The following is a 16,817-nucleotide window of genomic DNA, read 5'->3' as shown; positions in this document are numbered from 1 at the left end:
ACTACCACTACCACAGCAATGCGTCCAAAGAGTGAAAATATAGTTCGTACAACTCCCCAATCATTACCAAAGAATGATATGGGCGTCTCAGCTACTCTTGTGGAAAAGCTTCGAAGAAATGTACTGCATAAACGACTTGATTGGAAACAAATGATACATACACATCCTTCATTACTACGACTTCCTGTTTGGCAACAACGCTCCGCATGGGGTGCGCGATTTCTTCCATCCTCTGCAATTCCCATACCGCAGCAAGATGGACCTGCGCTTTTTGTCTGTAGTGCACCAACCGGTTGTGGGAAGAGTAGTTTAGTGCCTTTGATGTTGTTGGATGCCCACTGGGAACGTCTACTGCAGCGCATTGATGCCCCGAAGAATACGAACTGTTATGGCATTGAAATAACACCACCGTTGCCATTTGCATCTGCTACAGAAATTAATAGTAATAATAATAATAATAATAATACTGGTGGTGGTGGGGTGCGTGCGTATGTGACAGAGTTTGCGGCAAGTAGTCGTGTGTGTGCTCCTCCCCCTGTGTGATGCTGTGCGGGATGAGTGGCTTGTGCAGGCTGGAATTCGCATTGAGGACAGCCCTGCTGGCCCCACGACGTGGAAAAGCGATGACAGGGATCTACTCCTGCGTGAGATGACAGAGCGGAAACAACGGCAGCATATGGAACGGCGCAAAAAGCTTGAGAATCAAATTGAAACAAAGCGGAAACTGACGGAGAAGTGGCGACAGTACACGTATACACCGCTGATGTATTTCCGTGAGCGTGAAGGGGCAAAGGAGGCGAAAGAGAGGATTTACGCCGCATTTGATGCAGATACAGGATTACCAACAAAGCTTACAACTGGCGAGGTGGTGAATGATAAAGAGCAAAAGAAGCTTTCTAAGGAACTCGCTAAGTACACTAAAACACACGAGGAATTTATTGCAAAGGGTGGTGTAACGTGGCTAGAAGAACAGGATAGGGAACTCATGGAGCTCCGAAAAGCGCTGGAGAATCTCTCTTAACGGTGGGGGTGGGGGAGGGGTAGACATCATCATGGAAAATTAGAAAAAAAAGTGAAGAGAAAGAGGAAAAAAAAACAAAGAAAAAAAGGAAATAATAAGGGAAAATAGACCAAAAAGAAGACCTAAGTCACGTGTTGTAATCACACTGGTTCATTCGTTGGTTTCTATGTTCGCTTTTTCACTGAATCAGTTGTTCTTGGTACTGTTGTACTGGTTTGCCAAAGGAAAACAGAAAGAGGCGCACTACATTAGGTGAAAGGGAAACAAAACAACGAAAAATGCATAAAAATCTCTCCAAAAGGTGAAAAAGAAAGTATTATATATATATATATATATATATTCTTTCTTTTATTTACTGGTCCTCTCTCTTTCTCTCTACCTCTTTCTATAGTTTTCTACTTCTCGTTCTTCCTCCGGTTTTTTTGTTCTGTTTGTTCTTGTTAATGCTTCTTTTTTTATTCTCGGCACATGGAATATTCTCATGATTATGTCGTTCACTACTTTTAACTACAATTGTGAATGGGTGCTTTGTTTTCTCTTGATAACTCTTTCTTACACTAATTTGCATTATGCCAGATTAATACACGTGAAACAAACAATAAACAAGTGAGCATTCTAAAAAAAAAAAAAGTGTTATCAAAAAAAGATACAGCATTAGGAAAATAACTTATAAACTTTTAGGTTTATACATATTTATATATAAAGCAAAAACAGAAAGAGAAGTAAAATGGGGTTCGATCTTACATGTGTAAAAAAACTGTTTAACGTGGTCCAGAAGGCACGTGGTACCGGTGGAGCCATAAACTACATGGAAATTGGTATGGAACTCATTAAAATTGCTGGTCCGTACGTTGTACAGTACCTTGGTGAGGTGAACAGACCAGATGACGTGAATGTGGATGAGGCCTTTGAGCAGGCTGGAGATACACAGGGATTCCAGCCATGGGAGGCCCCAAGTTCTGGCACCGGCAACGTTCGTGCACTCCTCATTGGTATAAACTACTATGGTACCAGCGCCCAGCTTTCTGGTTGTTGTAATGACGTTAAACAGATGCTTGCCACATTCCAGAAGAAGAAGTTCCCCATCAATGAGATGAATATACTTGTGGATGAAAGGGGTTTCCCTGGTAGCACTGCCCAACCGACACGGGCTAACATAATTCGTTACATGGCGTGGCTGGTAAAGGATGCAAAGCCGGGTGATGTGCTTTTTCTACACTACTCAGGGCATGGTACACAGACCCGGGCATTACAGGACTCAGATGAACAATATGATCAATGTATTGCCCCCGCAGACTTTCAGGCCAGCGGCTGCATTCTTGACAACGATATCAACAAAATTCTCGTCTCTCGACTCCCCAAAGGGGTACGTCTTACCGCTGTCTTTGACTGCTGTCACTCTGGATCCATGCTTGATCTACCATTCACATTTGTGGGGAGCTCCGGTCTGAGAAGTGCGACTTCTGGTCACATGAGACGCATCCGCAGGGGAAACAACTCGGATGCCGATGTTCTAATGATATCCGGCTGCGCAGATGAACAGACATCGGCTGATGTGGGAAATGCCGCCACCTTCGGAACAGGCGCATCAGGGGCTGGTGGGGCAGCCACACAGTGCCTTACATACACCCTGCTCAAGACCAGGAATCTTTCGTACCAAGATACAATAATTGCCACGCGCGACATGCTTCGAAGTAAGAAGTTTGACCAGGTACCGCAGCTGAGTGCCACCAAAGCGATCAACCTGCAGCAGGAGTTTTCTCTGACAGAGGCGTTTCAAATTGATGCATCTGTCGCTTAATGCTGTTGTAGCGGCAATGTGGGGTGGGCTGAGATAGGGAGAAAAGTGAGATCGAAGGATAGGGAGATAGAGCTATCGTCTTTCGCATTGTGACGTAATGTGCTTTCGTGTGGTATGTGTATATATATATTTCTTGAGGGTTTCCTTTCTTTGCTTTGTGTGTGACGTGTATGATGTGCATATGTATTGTCTTGTACACAAATGCCTCGCTCAATAAAGAGGGAGGGGAGTACCAAAATAGCACTTTGGGGGGTTAAATCTAATCCACCTAAATGAGATTGAATGTCGCAAATCATATCGCAATACTTGAGTGAGAATAGATTGAGTGGAGGGGTGGTTTGGAATCATCCTTTCTAGGAATGGAAAGAACAGGAAAAAGAAGAAAGACTTGTCTATAATGTTGTCGTTAGAGATGTAATACTCTATAATTGTTAAAAGTAATGTTATTTGGGAGGGGTATTATTTGTCTTTGCCATTGTCAGTGTATTGCTCTTGCATTGCTGGCGCTTCTCATACCGTGAATGGGATGGATGCAGTACCAATACAATCATCTTATTGAGGGAGAATTAGATCTGGGGAATTTTAAGATAACAAAGCAAAGGAATGCCAAACAATATTAGAGAATAGGAGGGGGAATAGGAATAAAGAAAAGAAAAGTGATGGGATGGGGAATTTGTATTTTCTGTAATCAAACCGCTCTCATTGAGAAATGGGAGGAGGAAGTTAAGAGGTTCGATTTTATTGTTGGTTTTTGTCTTAAAGATCTTATGCCTCTTCCTTGTTTTTGTCTTTTCTATTGTTGCAAAAAGCTAGTTCAAATAAATATGCCTTACAAATTTTAAAATAAGTATGAATTGCGTTCCATGCCTCTCTTTTTTTTTTTTGTTCTTAATTGTGGCCCACAGTGCTCTACTGTAGACCTGTAGCATTCACTGTCTCTACTTTCTCTCACATTCATTTTTTTTTCTCCTTTCCTGAGCCATATATTTTTGAATGTATTATTCTAGAGGTAAAACCACGTGTACCTAAAAAAAGAAAAGGACAAAATCAATATATAATACATACATACATACATTGGTAATAGGAAGCAACTGAAGAGATGGGCTGTGACCTTGGATGTCTGCTAAGGCTCTTGGGTGCTGCTGGCCATAATGGGACATATGTGGATATGGGTATGGAACTCATTAAGCTTGCATGTCCGTACGTTGTACAGTACCTTGGTGAGGTGAACAGACCAGATGACGTGAATGTGGATGAGGCCTTTGAGGAAGCCAGAGAGACTCGTGGCTTCCGGCCATGGGCGGGACCGACTCTTCGCACCGGCAACGTTCGTGCACTCCTCATTGGTATAAACTACTATGGTACCAGCGCCCAGCTTTCTGGTTGTTGTAATGACGTTAAACAGATGCTTGCCACATTCCAGAAGAAGAAGTTCCCCATCAATGAGATGAATATACTTGTGGATGAAAGGGGTTTCCCTGGTAGCACTGCCCAACCGACACGGGCTAACATAATTCTTTACATGGCGTGGCTGGTAAAGGATGCAAAGCCGGGTGATGTGCTTTTTCTACACTACTCAGGGCATGGTACACAGACCCGGGCATTACAGGACTCAGATGAACAATATGATCAATGTATTGCCCCCGCAGACTTTCAGGCCAGCGGCTGCATTCTTGACAACGATATCAACAAAATTCTCGTCTCTCGACTCCCCAAAGGGGTACGTCTTACCGCTGTCTTTGACTGCTGTCACTCTGGATCCATGCTTGATCTACCATTCACATTTGTGGGGTACAGGAGTGTGCGTCGATCAGTGAATTGTCACATGAAACGCATCCGCAGGGGAAACAACTCGGATGCCGATGTTCTAATGATATCCGGCTGCGCAGATGAACAGACATCGGCTGATGTGGGAAATGCCGCCACCTTCGGAACAGGCGCATCAGGGGCTGGTGGGGCAGCCACACAGTGCCTTACGTACACCCTGCTCAAGACCAGGAATCTTTCGTACCAAGATACAATAATTGCCACGCGCGACATGCTGCGGAAGAAACGATTTCAGCAAGTACCGCAGCTGAGTGCCACCAAAGCGATCAACCTGCAGCAGGAGTTTTCGCTGATAAAGCCGTTTGATGTTGACAGGTCAATCGTTTAATGCTGTTTTGGCGGCAATGCGGGGTGGGCTGAGATAGGGAGAAAAGTGAGATCGAAGGATAGGGAGATAGAGCTATCGTCTTTCGCATTGTGACGTAATGTGCTTTCGTGTGGTATGTGTATATATATATTTCTTGAGGGTTTCCTTTCTTTGCTTTGTGTGTGACGTGTATGATGTGCATATGTATTGTCTTGTACACAAATACCTCGCTCAATAAAGAGGGAGGGGAGTACCAAAATAGCACTTTGGGGGCTTTTAGTTGACCCTATGAATATCTTGCAGGAAAGAAAAGGAAAGAAATTGTATTTGAACTTTTTTGTCTAAGATGGACAATTACATCTCTCATTTTTCAATGGTGTGCATTGTAAGTCTTCCTATTGTGGGGATTCGGATTAACTTGGGCGCTGGGAAGGGATGACGCAATGCGTGAGATGCGTAAGGTTATGGTTTGCCATATGTTTCTGTTAAAACATGATTCTTCGGAGCGAAGGGATGTTAACTGCGTGAAATAACAACGTAAAAAGAGTGGAATATATACATATATACAAGTAATTGGACCTGTATACTCTGAAAGTAAAAAAAAAGTGTTGATTGTTCTATGTTTGTTGTTGTTTTCCTCATAATTATTGCAACTGTCTCTTTGCTTTTCGTTTATTTTGCTTCTAAAGGGGTCTTTACGGTGTTTGTGTTGTTGTTCTTTTCATTGGAGTTTTTTTTGCTATTGTTTCTAAACATATTTTTGCATTTCAGGGAAATTTTTTTCTGTTTTGTGTGCCTGTATTTACTCTTTCTAATGGCTTTTTTTTTTTTTTTACTCCGGTGGGCAATGTACCACGTTGCTGCGGGGTGTACGTATTGCCCGCTGGTATCTTCCTTTTCATTGTGGTTGGTGTGCTTGTTTCGGTGAACTATATATGTGTTTCTTTATTCCTTACTTTTTTCTTTGTTTCTTGTTAGGGAAAGAGGAGGTGGGGAAGTGTCACCGTCACTCACCCACTCGCTTACTCATACATACGTGCAGAGAGGCGTGGTAAGGTGAACTGGAGTTTATCTTTTTTCTTTCTTTGTGTGTGTGTGCGTTTGAGAGAGGAGAGAAGAAAAAAGAGGGAAAGGGCAGAGTAGTGTAATTCTCCGTTTTGTTTCTTCATTGGGCTTTGTGAATTCACGGTAATGCGGCGATGGACATATAGTGTGTTAATCACCCCCGGCCATCTATACAACGTTGTGCCAACAACAAAAGTGCTATTTATATCCGACAGAAAGGCAGATATCAGACGGACGGCATCGTTGAAACAACAATCCGGGTGTGGGGGAACTGTAAAGTATAGCGGCTGCAAAGACAGTGATGGTAATAAAAAACCCAAAGAAAATGGAAAAAAGGAGGAAAAGGAAGAAAAAAAAATAGTAGTAGAAACATCAACAACCACTATTTCACGTGCGGGTTCACGTAGCAGTATGAGTAATCTGTTACAGATGATTGCCCAGCGTGAGGATGTGGTGAATAAGAAAAAGAAGAAGAATGATAATAATAGTAATAAGAACAACAACGACACGAGAAATAACAAGAAGAAAACATTGACATTGTCGTCATCTACATCAAGTGGATGTACATATATGGCGCAAATGTTTACTTCTGCTGCTGCTACTACTGCTGCGAAAACCACGAACTCACCGCGTCATAATACTACTACTACTACTACCACTACCACAGCAATGCGTCCAAAGAGTGAAAATATAGTTCGTACAACTCCCCAATCATTACCAAAGAATGATATGGGCGTCTCAGCTACTCTTGTGGAAAAGCTTCGAAGAAATGTACTGCATAAACGACTTGATTGGAAACAAATGATACATACACATCCTTCATTACTACGACTTCCTGTTTGGCAACAACGCTCCGCATGGGGTGCGCGATTTCTTCCATCCTCTGCAATTCCCATACCGCAGCAAGATGGACCTGCGCTTTTTGTCTGTAGTGCACCAACCGGTTGTGGGAAGAGTAGTTTAGTGCCTTTGATGTTGTTGGATGCCCACTGGGAACGTCTACTGCAGCGCATTGATGCCCCGAAGAATACGAACTGTTATGGCATTGAAATAACACCACCGTTGCCATTTGCATCTGCTACAGAAATTAATAGTAATAATAATAATAATAATAATACTGGTGGTGGTGGGGTGCGTGCGTATGTGACAGAGTTTGCGGCAAGTAGTCGTGTGTGTATAGTAGTATCGCAGCCAACACGATTAGCGTGCAAGGAACTAGCAGAATTCACCGCATCTCTTATGGCCTCATCAATATCCTTATCATTATTATCATCATCATCAGGAGAAACATCAATTACTGGGAATGTGCATGTGGGAGGTCGTGTGGGTTATGCTGTTGGTGGTGATGTTTGTTTCTCTGCGGCGACTGAAATTATTTTTGCGACTCCCGGTTTCATTGTAAATGCACTGCAGCATCGAAATAAGATATTTTCACCCACAACACTTGTTATTGATGAGGCGCATTGTCGTGATATGGAAACCGATATGCTGCTGGCTTTGGCAAGACAACAGTTATATGAGAAAGTACACAGTTCATATGTAGGACTTCGTCAATTGGTGTTAATGTCTGCTACATTGCCTGTAGAACATATGGTGGCTTTCCTCAGTCCAGAGTGTAGTGTAATGGAAGACTCTACGATGCAAACAACAAACATAACAAAAAGAATAAGAAAAGAAGTAAATAAAATCCCACAGGTGCTTCTTATAGATAATATGTTGATGCGACAAAAAGAGATGAAGGCTGGTGATACATATACAACTGCTATTGCCATTCATCCATTTCGTATTGAAGAATATTTTATCGATGATCTTCCAGAAGGTATTGAAAAATCGCAAGTTTTACATAATAAGATACGAAAAGGTCCTCTCCTCTCTACAAGTGAATCTCCATTACTTTCAGTTCCGGCACGGCGAGTGATGGCATCACTTGGACACTACTTTTCATACACGAGATTTGGCGCTGAATTTCATACTCCACAAGCACGAATACTAGCGCAGTTTCTTCTTTTTATTTTGCAAACCTTTGCAGTAACTTCACGGAAATCGTTAACTACTACTACTACTACTAGTAGTAGTAATGATAAGTTGCACAAACAGGAAGAAAAAGAAAAAGGAAGAGAAGAAGAAGAACATCATCATTATCATCCGGAGAGTATTTTGGTTTTTTTACCAGGTTTTTCAGAAATGTCTCTTGTACTGCAGTCGCTGGAAATGTTGTGTCAAACCATAGATGTTGGGGAATCTAACCGACAAGTTCCCAATAGTAATACTACTACTACTACCAATACTACTGGAGTTAATGGAAATGGAAATGGGACTTTTCTTCAGTATGAACATTGGCGTTTTTCCGTTGCTCTTCTCCACTCCACTGCCATTGGCAGTCCACAGCAGCAATTACACAATACCGCCGCTTCTGCTTTTCCACATCGTATTATTCTTTCCACCACCGTTGCAGAGAGTTCTGTGACAATTCCTAACGTTCGCTGTGTTGTGGATTCCTGCCTGGAGCGTTCTTTTATTTCTGATCCGTTAACAGGTATAATGCTGCGCCGCACTACAATAGTGAATAGTGGAAGTGGATTACAACGTAGTGGTCGGACTGGGCGTACATGCGATGGCGTGGTTATACGACTTGCCCCACGTCGTTTCTTTCACCCATTACGAGATAATAATAATAATACTAATAATAATAATAATAATAATAGTAATAGTAATAATAAAATGATATCTGTTGCTGCGGCAGTGAATACACCGGCGGTGTTGTTGCGGGTGAAACATTTATTTCCAACGCGACCGAGCGCGTTAGTGCGTTATTTGCCTTTTCCCCCATCCGCTACGGAGATCACGTGTGGATTGCAACAACTGCTTGAATTAGGTCTTATGCGGATGCCAGGAATTAATAGTAATAATAATAGTAATAGCGGAGTGAACCAGAATAACAAGGAAAAAGAAAAGGAACAGGAAGAAGGGGATGACGAGTTATATAAAGTCTTTCTTCGCTATGATAAGGCGAGTCTAACGGCTAAAGGAGAATTTGTAGCATATCTTCCAATCCCATACAATCAGGCGTTATTAATATACTTTGCTTTGCAGTTTGCGTGTTTGGAGGATGCTATATTGATTGCATGTGCCATGACAGTCCCAGCACTACTCACATCTCCACGCATGACTGCACAAGGGGAAAGTACAACTCAAACACAAACACCTGCTATGTATTATCTTTATTCACTGAAAACACAACGTGAACTGGCAAGAGCAGTCCCATTATCATCATCAACAATATCAACAAGAAAAAGAGATGGAAAAGAAAAAAAAGATGTGAATGAAAGTGGTAGAGAATACCATCTAAGTGAACCACTTATGCTCTTGTCATTACTACGTGAGTGGTATGCGTGTAGTAGTACTTTAGATGTTGTGGAGTTTCAAGGTAAATACCGTGTGAACCGCAGTGCGCTTCGTGTGGTGGATACCACAGTCGCACTTTGTGCCTCACGTCTCTATCGTCTAATTAGACCTGATAATAATAATAATAATAATAATAATAATAATAATAATAATAATAATAATAATAATAATACTATCGAAGAGGAACTGTATAGTGAACATGATATCGCCGTGCGTAAACCCAGTACACAGGCATTAGAACAACTTATTGAATCGGCACTACCGCGATCATATCGTATATTGTTAGCGAATTCACTATTGCGACTCCACCGCTGCGCCTGTGAACATGCCCGTCATCGACTCTCACAGAAGGATGGTACTATGACACACTGGTACCCGTATGATGAACAGCTTATACGACAACTGCAGACCTTCTCTGGTCAAGGAAATGTCAATAGTCATAATAATAATAATAATAATAATAATAATAATAATAATAATAATAATAATAATAAGATTAGTAATATGAATAAGAATAATAATAAGAGTGGAAATAAAGTAATGTTTGGTGAGGTACAACATCGTCTGGCAGCGGCCTTTGTGGCGGCGTTTGCAAGAAATACGATGCGGGGTGAGGACGGCGCTCATCGTTTGCACCACAGACGATTATTGCGTAATTCGGGTGTATTGCGGGATAATACACAACACACCTGTTCCTTTGGTGTAGAACTTCACACAAATCAACAACAATTACAATTGCAACAATTAGAAGAACAGCGATTGGAACAGCAGCAACAGAGTGGACATCGTAATATATTGTTATATGATCGTTTAACACCCGAGGCTTTACGGCGTGTGTTGGAGCCGTATCTTGCGGGAACATATCTTTCGCAAATAGATCTCTTCTCAAGTGGACGATCAGCGGTGGCGCAGTTTTGTGATAAGGAGAAGGATAATGATCATAATATACAAAATAATAATAAGAATAAGAATGATAATGAAAATGATTCAGAAGTTGTGAATAGTAATAAGGAAGAGTTACTACTAAAACCGCATGTATTACCGTTTGAAGAAGACGTTACAGCTCCCAGTAAGGCTGGTGTTGTTTTGGCACATATTGGTATTAGTCTACTTATTGCGATCCAAGGTGCATTAACACGTCTCACGCTATTACTACCTCCCCCATCTACAACAGGTGTAAATAACAATAATAATAATAATAATAATAATAATAATAATAATAATAATAATAATAATAATAATAATAACTCTGCAGATGGGAGGAACGGTTTAAATACGGCAGGGATGCGTTTGGGTGGGGTGAAGAAGGATTCTCATGTTGTTGGTACTATGGAAACGGTTTCTACCACAGGAAAGGCGTTTGGGCGTGTGAATCCCAGCGAATGTAGTAGAACCAATAATAATAATAATAATAATAATAATAATAATAATAATAATAATAATAATAATAATAATAATAATAATAATAATAATAATAATAATAATAATAATAATAATAATAAACGTCGTATTCGTTTCTCCACTCTACAAAGAGATAGTGATAGTGTGGAAGATGTGCAGGTGATGTGGTATGACAGTTACGGTCGTGCGTGTGTATTAAGGCGCAGTGATGTGAAACGTGCGGGATATGACGAACTCTTCCCAACACCTTTCTATAACGATGAAACTCCATCAATCTCAATATCAATATCATCATTAAAAGAACAAGAAGAACAAGTAGAAGATATGAAGATGGATAAAACTGCTCTCACTACAAGAGGTGGTGTACATGCTTCTCCAAATAACAGGGAAGAGGAGAAGGAACACGCACTATTAAGTGTGCAGCGTGTGACTTTTACTCGTGCTATCTATTGGAAAGTGACACTTCCCACACAACGACAATCATCATATAATAATAATAATAATAATAATAATAATAATAATAATAATAATAATAATAATAATAATAATAATAATAAAACTAGTTCTTCATCTATTTATTCTTATTCATGTAAAGAAGAAGAGATAAACTCTTCAACAGGCTTTGTAATGGATCATTTCTATTGTTTAGTGTGTCATAGTACGTGGGCCCACACAACTGCCTTTCACGCCCACTGTCGTACGGCCACACATCTCTCACGTCTCGCAGTTGCGGTGCAATTCCGCATGCGTCGTGATTGGGTGACGGCGTTTAGTAAAGGCACACTTGCAGATTTGTTAATTCGACACAATTGCAATAATAATAATAATAATAGTGGGATGGAGGTGGAACTGCGTCATTGTATTATATCTCCCTCATCTTATTTAAATGCACTACAGTGGTGTCCACGTCGTGATAATGCTTCTAGTGCGATGCCTATTGCGATTGCAGGATCTCTAGTGGCCAACATAAACCCGATATCAATATCAATGTCTCCTCGAACGTTATCTGATCACAGTAGTACATCCTTACAAGCCTTACATGTTTGGGTAATGGACACGGAGCAGAATAATTCCACTACTACCACCACACCTGCAGAAGAACCACCACTTGCACTATTTATATTGGCCGGTTATCTTGCTGCTTCTGCCTCTTTCTTTAATACCGCACTGTTAATGAATAACGATCACTCACGTGTGTTTGCTGTAATGTTGTTTGATTGGGGTGTTTGGCGCTTGCCCGTCCCGCTGCATCCCACACAACTCCGCAGTGTTCTCCGTGTATTCGCCGGCAAACCCTGGCGTGGTGTACCCATCACTTCTTGTACACATAATGATAATAATATTAATAATAATAATACACATACGACTAATACGATGGATATAATCAGTAAAAATAAAAGAGAAGAGGGAAAGGAAGAAGAAGGTGGATTACATTGGTGTACGGCCAGTGAAGTCTGTCCACAGTGTACATATTGTGGAAGTGATGGAGCTGGGAGAAGAGAAAATCTTAATAAGGATATTAATACTAATAATGCTATTAATACTCTTACACCATCCTCGTCTGTAGAGGAAATGGTCGCCAGTACACTTTTACTTGTATTGCATGAATACAGAAACTCCAGACGAACAGTTGTGAGTTTCGCCGATTACATTCAACGCGTCGTCGTTAAATTAAACACAACGGGAAATAAAGAAACTCGAAGTGGGGCGGAATTATTAGCGCAATTCACAGCCAGACGACAGAATCAATCATTAGAGTCTTTACTGCGAAGTATTGGATGTCAGTTTCTCACTCCACCAACAGCGTCACGGAATAGTCATAATAATAATAATAATAATAATAATAATAATAATAATAATAATAATAATAATAATAATAATAATAATAATAATAATAATAATAATAATAATAATAATAATAATAATAATAATAATAATAATAATAAGAGTAATAATACGAAGAATGATGATGTGAATATTACCTCTTCTTCTTCTACTTATACTTCACCGATTGTGTTATTTAATACACGAGCATTAGCGGCGGAGGGAGCCACAAATGAGAAATTGTTTCTTCTCCCTTCAGTACTTCCAAGTTATCTGCCATCTCCAGAATTTGCGGTATTACTACAGCAGCACAGAGAGAGAATGCAAAGTGCGAATGATAATAGTGTATCATTAACAGGTGAAACAAGAAGGGCAGCTCAGCAGCCATCATTCTAATTCTCTTTTCTGTTTGTGTTTTCGTTTTTGTTTTGTTGTTTAGAGTGAAATAAATTGTCATAGTCCTCTTTTTTTATTTTTCTTCCAATTTCTATGTATTTCTATTTATCCATCTATATATATATATCTGTGATTCACATATGAGTTTGCTCTATTATTTAGGGAATAATGGAAATGGAAAAAGAAAAAAACAACGGAAACAGTGATTGTACACCACATCTCCATTTAATGAACTCTGTCATACAGTATATGATTGTTTTTTTCTTTTTATTTCTTTTTCACTATTATTATTATTATTATTATTATTATTATTATTATTATTAACTTTTTATTCCTTTTCTTTCTCTCTCTCTCTCTCTTCGTTTGTTTGTTTTTTATATATACTCTTCTCTTCTTAAAACACTATATATATATATATATAAGAAAAAAACAATACCGAAAGAGAGAGGTTTCTTCTTATCTCCATGTCATCCATAGTACGTGTCAATAGAAGGACAGCCATATCTGTTATTGTACAGTATTACCAATATCGTGGAATTTACATTACTTCAATCAAATTATCATCACAAGAACAACAAAAAGAAAAACAAAAACAACAATATGTGTTTCGTCGTACAAAACGTACTAATTACGCGGATAGAGAACATGTCATCTTCACAGATCCCTCTCATTCTACAGGAGAAGTTACTACAGAATCCATCTCATCATCAATCTCATTATTAACAGGAAAAAGAGGAAATGTGGGGAGTAGTAATTCTCATGTAGAGCCTTTATTACTTTCACACCGCGATGAGGCGGCACTGCGACACTCTGGTCTTATTCTTAATGCACTTCACACGCCTCTTTTGGGTAGAATTACATATTACACACTATCTGCATTGGCGTATCTACATTACGGTGTTGGGCGGGTTTCTCTGTATACACGGTATAGTGTGGCACCCTCCCTTCTCTCTAATAATAATAATAATAATAATAATAATAATAATAATAATAATAATAATAATGGTGGAATCTCGATAGCATCATCATCGTCATTGGGATGCCTGCAGCATCTTATTAACGTTGCCGCATATGAGCAGGCAGCCGCAGTGGTCACAACAACAAATAATAATAATAATAATAATAATAATAATAATAATAATAATAATAATAGAAATGGTGTGGGTGCATCACGCTTTCGTGGTATATTGCAGAATACCGCAATAGATGCATTATGTGTGGGCCGCAGTAATATACACGGTCGTGGTATTATCGCCGCACATCCAATACCGCGAGGAACTCGAATTATTACAACCCCGCAGCGTACATTTATGGATGCCGCCAGTTTTGTTCCACTACTTGCTGATACACACAGTAAACTTCCTGATACATGGCATTATACACATCCCACAGGTGTTTTATTAGAACTTGTAACGCAGCCACTTCCACATCATTTAATGAATCACAGTTGTGATGCTAATGTTTGCTGTGGACTCTCACGTGAGTTCTGGCCGCTTGTCATGAGTCATACTCATAGTATTAATAATAATAGTAATAGTAATAGTGTTAATATGAATAATACTACGATGAATGAATTATTGGCACGTATGCGGGACTTTCCATACTTTGAGGATGCGAATAGTTTCTTTACCACTCGCGATGTTCAGGCGGGGGAGGAATTAACATTAAGTTATTCACATCGTGTGGCTCCACTCTTCTCTGGTGAAGTACCACTGCGATATTTAAATACGATATGCCGCTGTGGGGCACAAAACTGCCATCATTTTGTCTATCGCCCACCCGATACCGTTATGCGTACTAACTCCCCATGGTTCTTCTTTTCTTCCCATAATGATCATCAACAGTGGGATATTAATAATAGCGATAATAATAATAATAATAATAATAATAATAATAATAATAATAATAGTGACAATAGTGATAATGAGATGCGATGGTTACTAGAGGCGGGATTCGATGATGAGACGGTGATGCTCTCACTACTTCCATCGCGGGCACCGTTGTTAGAATACATGCGAAGACATCTTGCGCCATTTCGACGTACGGCCACTAAACGAGAGTTGTTGATGTGTTATAGACATGTGTTTAAGTTACTGAACGAGGCAGCACCGGTTGAATAGTAATAATAATAATAATAGTAATAGTAATAATAGTGATAATACGATCTACTAAATATATATGGGGAGAAAAAGACACGCATATATATATATATATATATATATATACATATGTAGAGATGATGATAGGGATGGAAACAAAAAAAAAAGAAAAGAAGAACATACAAATGTCTGGGTCTTATTATTGTTATTATTAATATTCTTTTGTTATTTGTTTATTTGTTATTTGTTTTCTTTTTCGTTTTTTGTTTTTTTTTTTTTTTGTGGTGGGGTGGAGTTCCTGTGTATTGTGTCTGTTTGTGTGTATAATTGGGTTTTTTAACCATTTCCCACGGCTTTATACAATATTATCTCTTATTGGTATCTATCTCTCTCTCTCTCTCTATATATATATATATATATATATATATATATATATAAACATTTCTTTCTGTCTTATTCATCTACTAACTCTTTCATTTTTTTTTCTCTTTCTATCTCTGTGTTTCGTTAAAGCAGAGACTGTCACTATTATATTATATATATAAATTATTAGATATAGATAGGTTGAAACAATAAACAAAAAACTCTCTCTCTGTGATGAGTGGCGGTGGTGTTTCCTCTGCGGATCCCTCTATTCTCGTAGTGGAGACAAAATCAAATGATTCAATCTGGAACAGAAGTGACGGCGGTAGTAGTATTGGCATTACTGCTGGTGCTAACAACAAACACCATGAATCGCAATATCAACAAGAAGAAGAAAAAGCAGTAAATCCATCTCAATATACTCTTCTTCCTCCTCGACCTCATCATCCCAATAGTAATAGTGATAGTGACAGTGGTGAAAGGGATTCCCTATCACAAATGGAAAGAGACAATAATAATAATAATAATAATAATAATAATAATAATAATAATAATAATAATAATAATAATAATAATAATAGTAATATGAATAGGAATATCTCTATGGCTGAAGAAGAAGAAGAGGAAGAGGAAGAAGAAGATGATGATGATGATATGGCTGAACGTGTACTCCACACACTTCAACGAAAGGATGAATTACTGCAAGAACAGGCCCGTTGTTTAGAAAGACGCGAGTTGGAGTCAATCCAATTAAGACGGGAATTAGAAGTACTGCAGGAGGAGAAGGAGCTCCTCACACAACAACTGCGAGGTTTTCTAAATAATAATAATAATAATAATAATAATAATAATAATAATACCAATATGAATGTAAATAAGAATACGAAGAGTAATAATCGTAATATAAATATCAGTACATTAGATTTAGATTCTACACAAACTCCCAGTGAGGAACAACAACAAGAAGAAGAGGAATTGCAACAAGAAGTAGTATTATTTTCAGGAGATAATAAGAATGATAATACAGCGATAGTATTAGACCTGAGAGCCCATATTCAACACCTCACAGCAGAATTAACAGAAACCAGGCGGGCGGCCAAACAACAAGAACGCCAACACGCCCACGATCTAAATATCATTCAACATGAAATGCAGGAGTTCTCCACACTAATGGAAGACTTACATTCCACCAAGTCTGCCTTAAAACGAACACAGAAACAATTAGAAGAAACCGCAGAGGCGAAATTGCGATCGCAATTAGAACGTGATCGATTTGTGCGAACACTACAGGAGGGAATGCAGCGAGAA

The 16,817-nt window shown here is 39.2% G+C and overlaps 6 protein-coding genes across 6 annotated transcripts in view; all 6 read left to right on the top strand.

Moving 5' to 3' along the window:
• Positions 1-18: 18 nt before the first annotated feature.
• Positions 19-1,021, top strand: LSM04_005985 (uncharacterized protein; the record flags this gene model as incomplete). Its single annotated transcript, XM_067334714.1, has 2 exons — positions 19-442; positions 516-1,021. The coding sequence occupies 2 exons, from the start codon at positions 19-21 to the stop codon at positions 1,019-1,021; spliced, it is 930 nt and encodes a 309-aa protein (XP_067191760.1).
• A 727-nt stretch (positions 1,022-1,748) lies between these two features.
• LSM04_009452 (uncharacterized protein) lies at positions 1,749-2,822 on the top strand (the record flags this gene model as incomplete). The annotated part of the gene is made up of 1 exon (XM_067334713.1): positions 1,749-2,822. One exon carries the CDS (start codon positions 1,749-1,751, stop codon positions 2,820-2,822), a length of 1,074 nt encoding a protein of 357 aa, XP_067191857.1.
• A 1,099-nt stretch (positions 2,823-3,921) lies between these two features.
• LSM04_001789 (uncharacterized protein) lies at positions 3,922-4,977 on the top strand (the record flags this gene model as incomplete). The annotated part of the gene is made up of 1 exon (XM_067334712.1): positions 3,922-4,977. One exon carries the CDS (start codon positions 3,922-3,924, stop codon positions 4,975-4,977), a length of 1,056 nt encoding a protein of 351 aa, XP_067191618.1.
• A 1,170-nt stretch (positions 4,978-6,147) lies between these two features.
• Positions 6,148-13,047, top strand: LSM04_004070 (DEAD/DEAH box helicase domain; the record flags this gene model as incomplete). Its single annotated transcript, XM_067334711.1, has 1 exon — positions 6,148-13,047. One exon carries the CDS (start codon positions 6,148-6,150, stop codon positions 13,045-13,047), a length of 6,900 nt encoding a protein of 2,299 aa, XP_067191703.1.
• Positions 13,048-13,511: 464 nt separating this feature from the next.
• Positions 13,512-15,167, top strand: LSM04_001772 (SET domain; the record flags this gene model as incomplete). Its single annotated transcript, XM_067334710.1, has 1 exon — positions 13,512-15,167. One exon carries the CDS (start codon positions 13,512-13,514, stop codon positions 15,165-15,167), a length of 1,656 nt encoding a protein of 551 aa, XP_067191616.1.
• A 576-nt stretch (positions 15,168-15,743) lies between these two features.
• Positions 15,744-16,817, top strand: part of LSM04_007375 (uncharacterized protein) — a gene marked incomplete at both ends in the record, with an annotated part of 3,444 nt that continues 2,370 nt past the window's right edge. Inside the window, one exon of the mRNA XM_067334709.1 lies at positions 15,744-16,817. This exon is cut by the window's right edge and continues 2,370 nt beyond it. Coding sequence (XP_067191797.1) covers positions 15,744-16,817 — 1,074 coding nt within the window.

This window comes from Trypanosoma melophagium, assembly GCF_022059095.1.
Source record: "Trypanosoma melophagium isolate St. Kilda chromosome Unknown ctg22segment0, whole genome shotgun sequence".
NCBI lineage: Eukaryota > Euglenozoa > Kinetoplastea > Trypanosomatida > Trypanosomatidae > Trypanosoma > Trypanosoma melophagium.
This window is presented reverse-complemented; position numbering and strand designations above follow the sequence as displayed.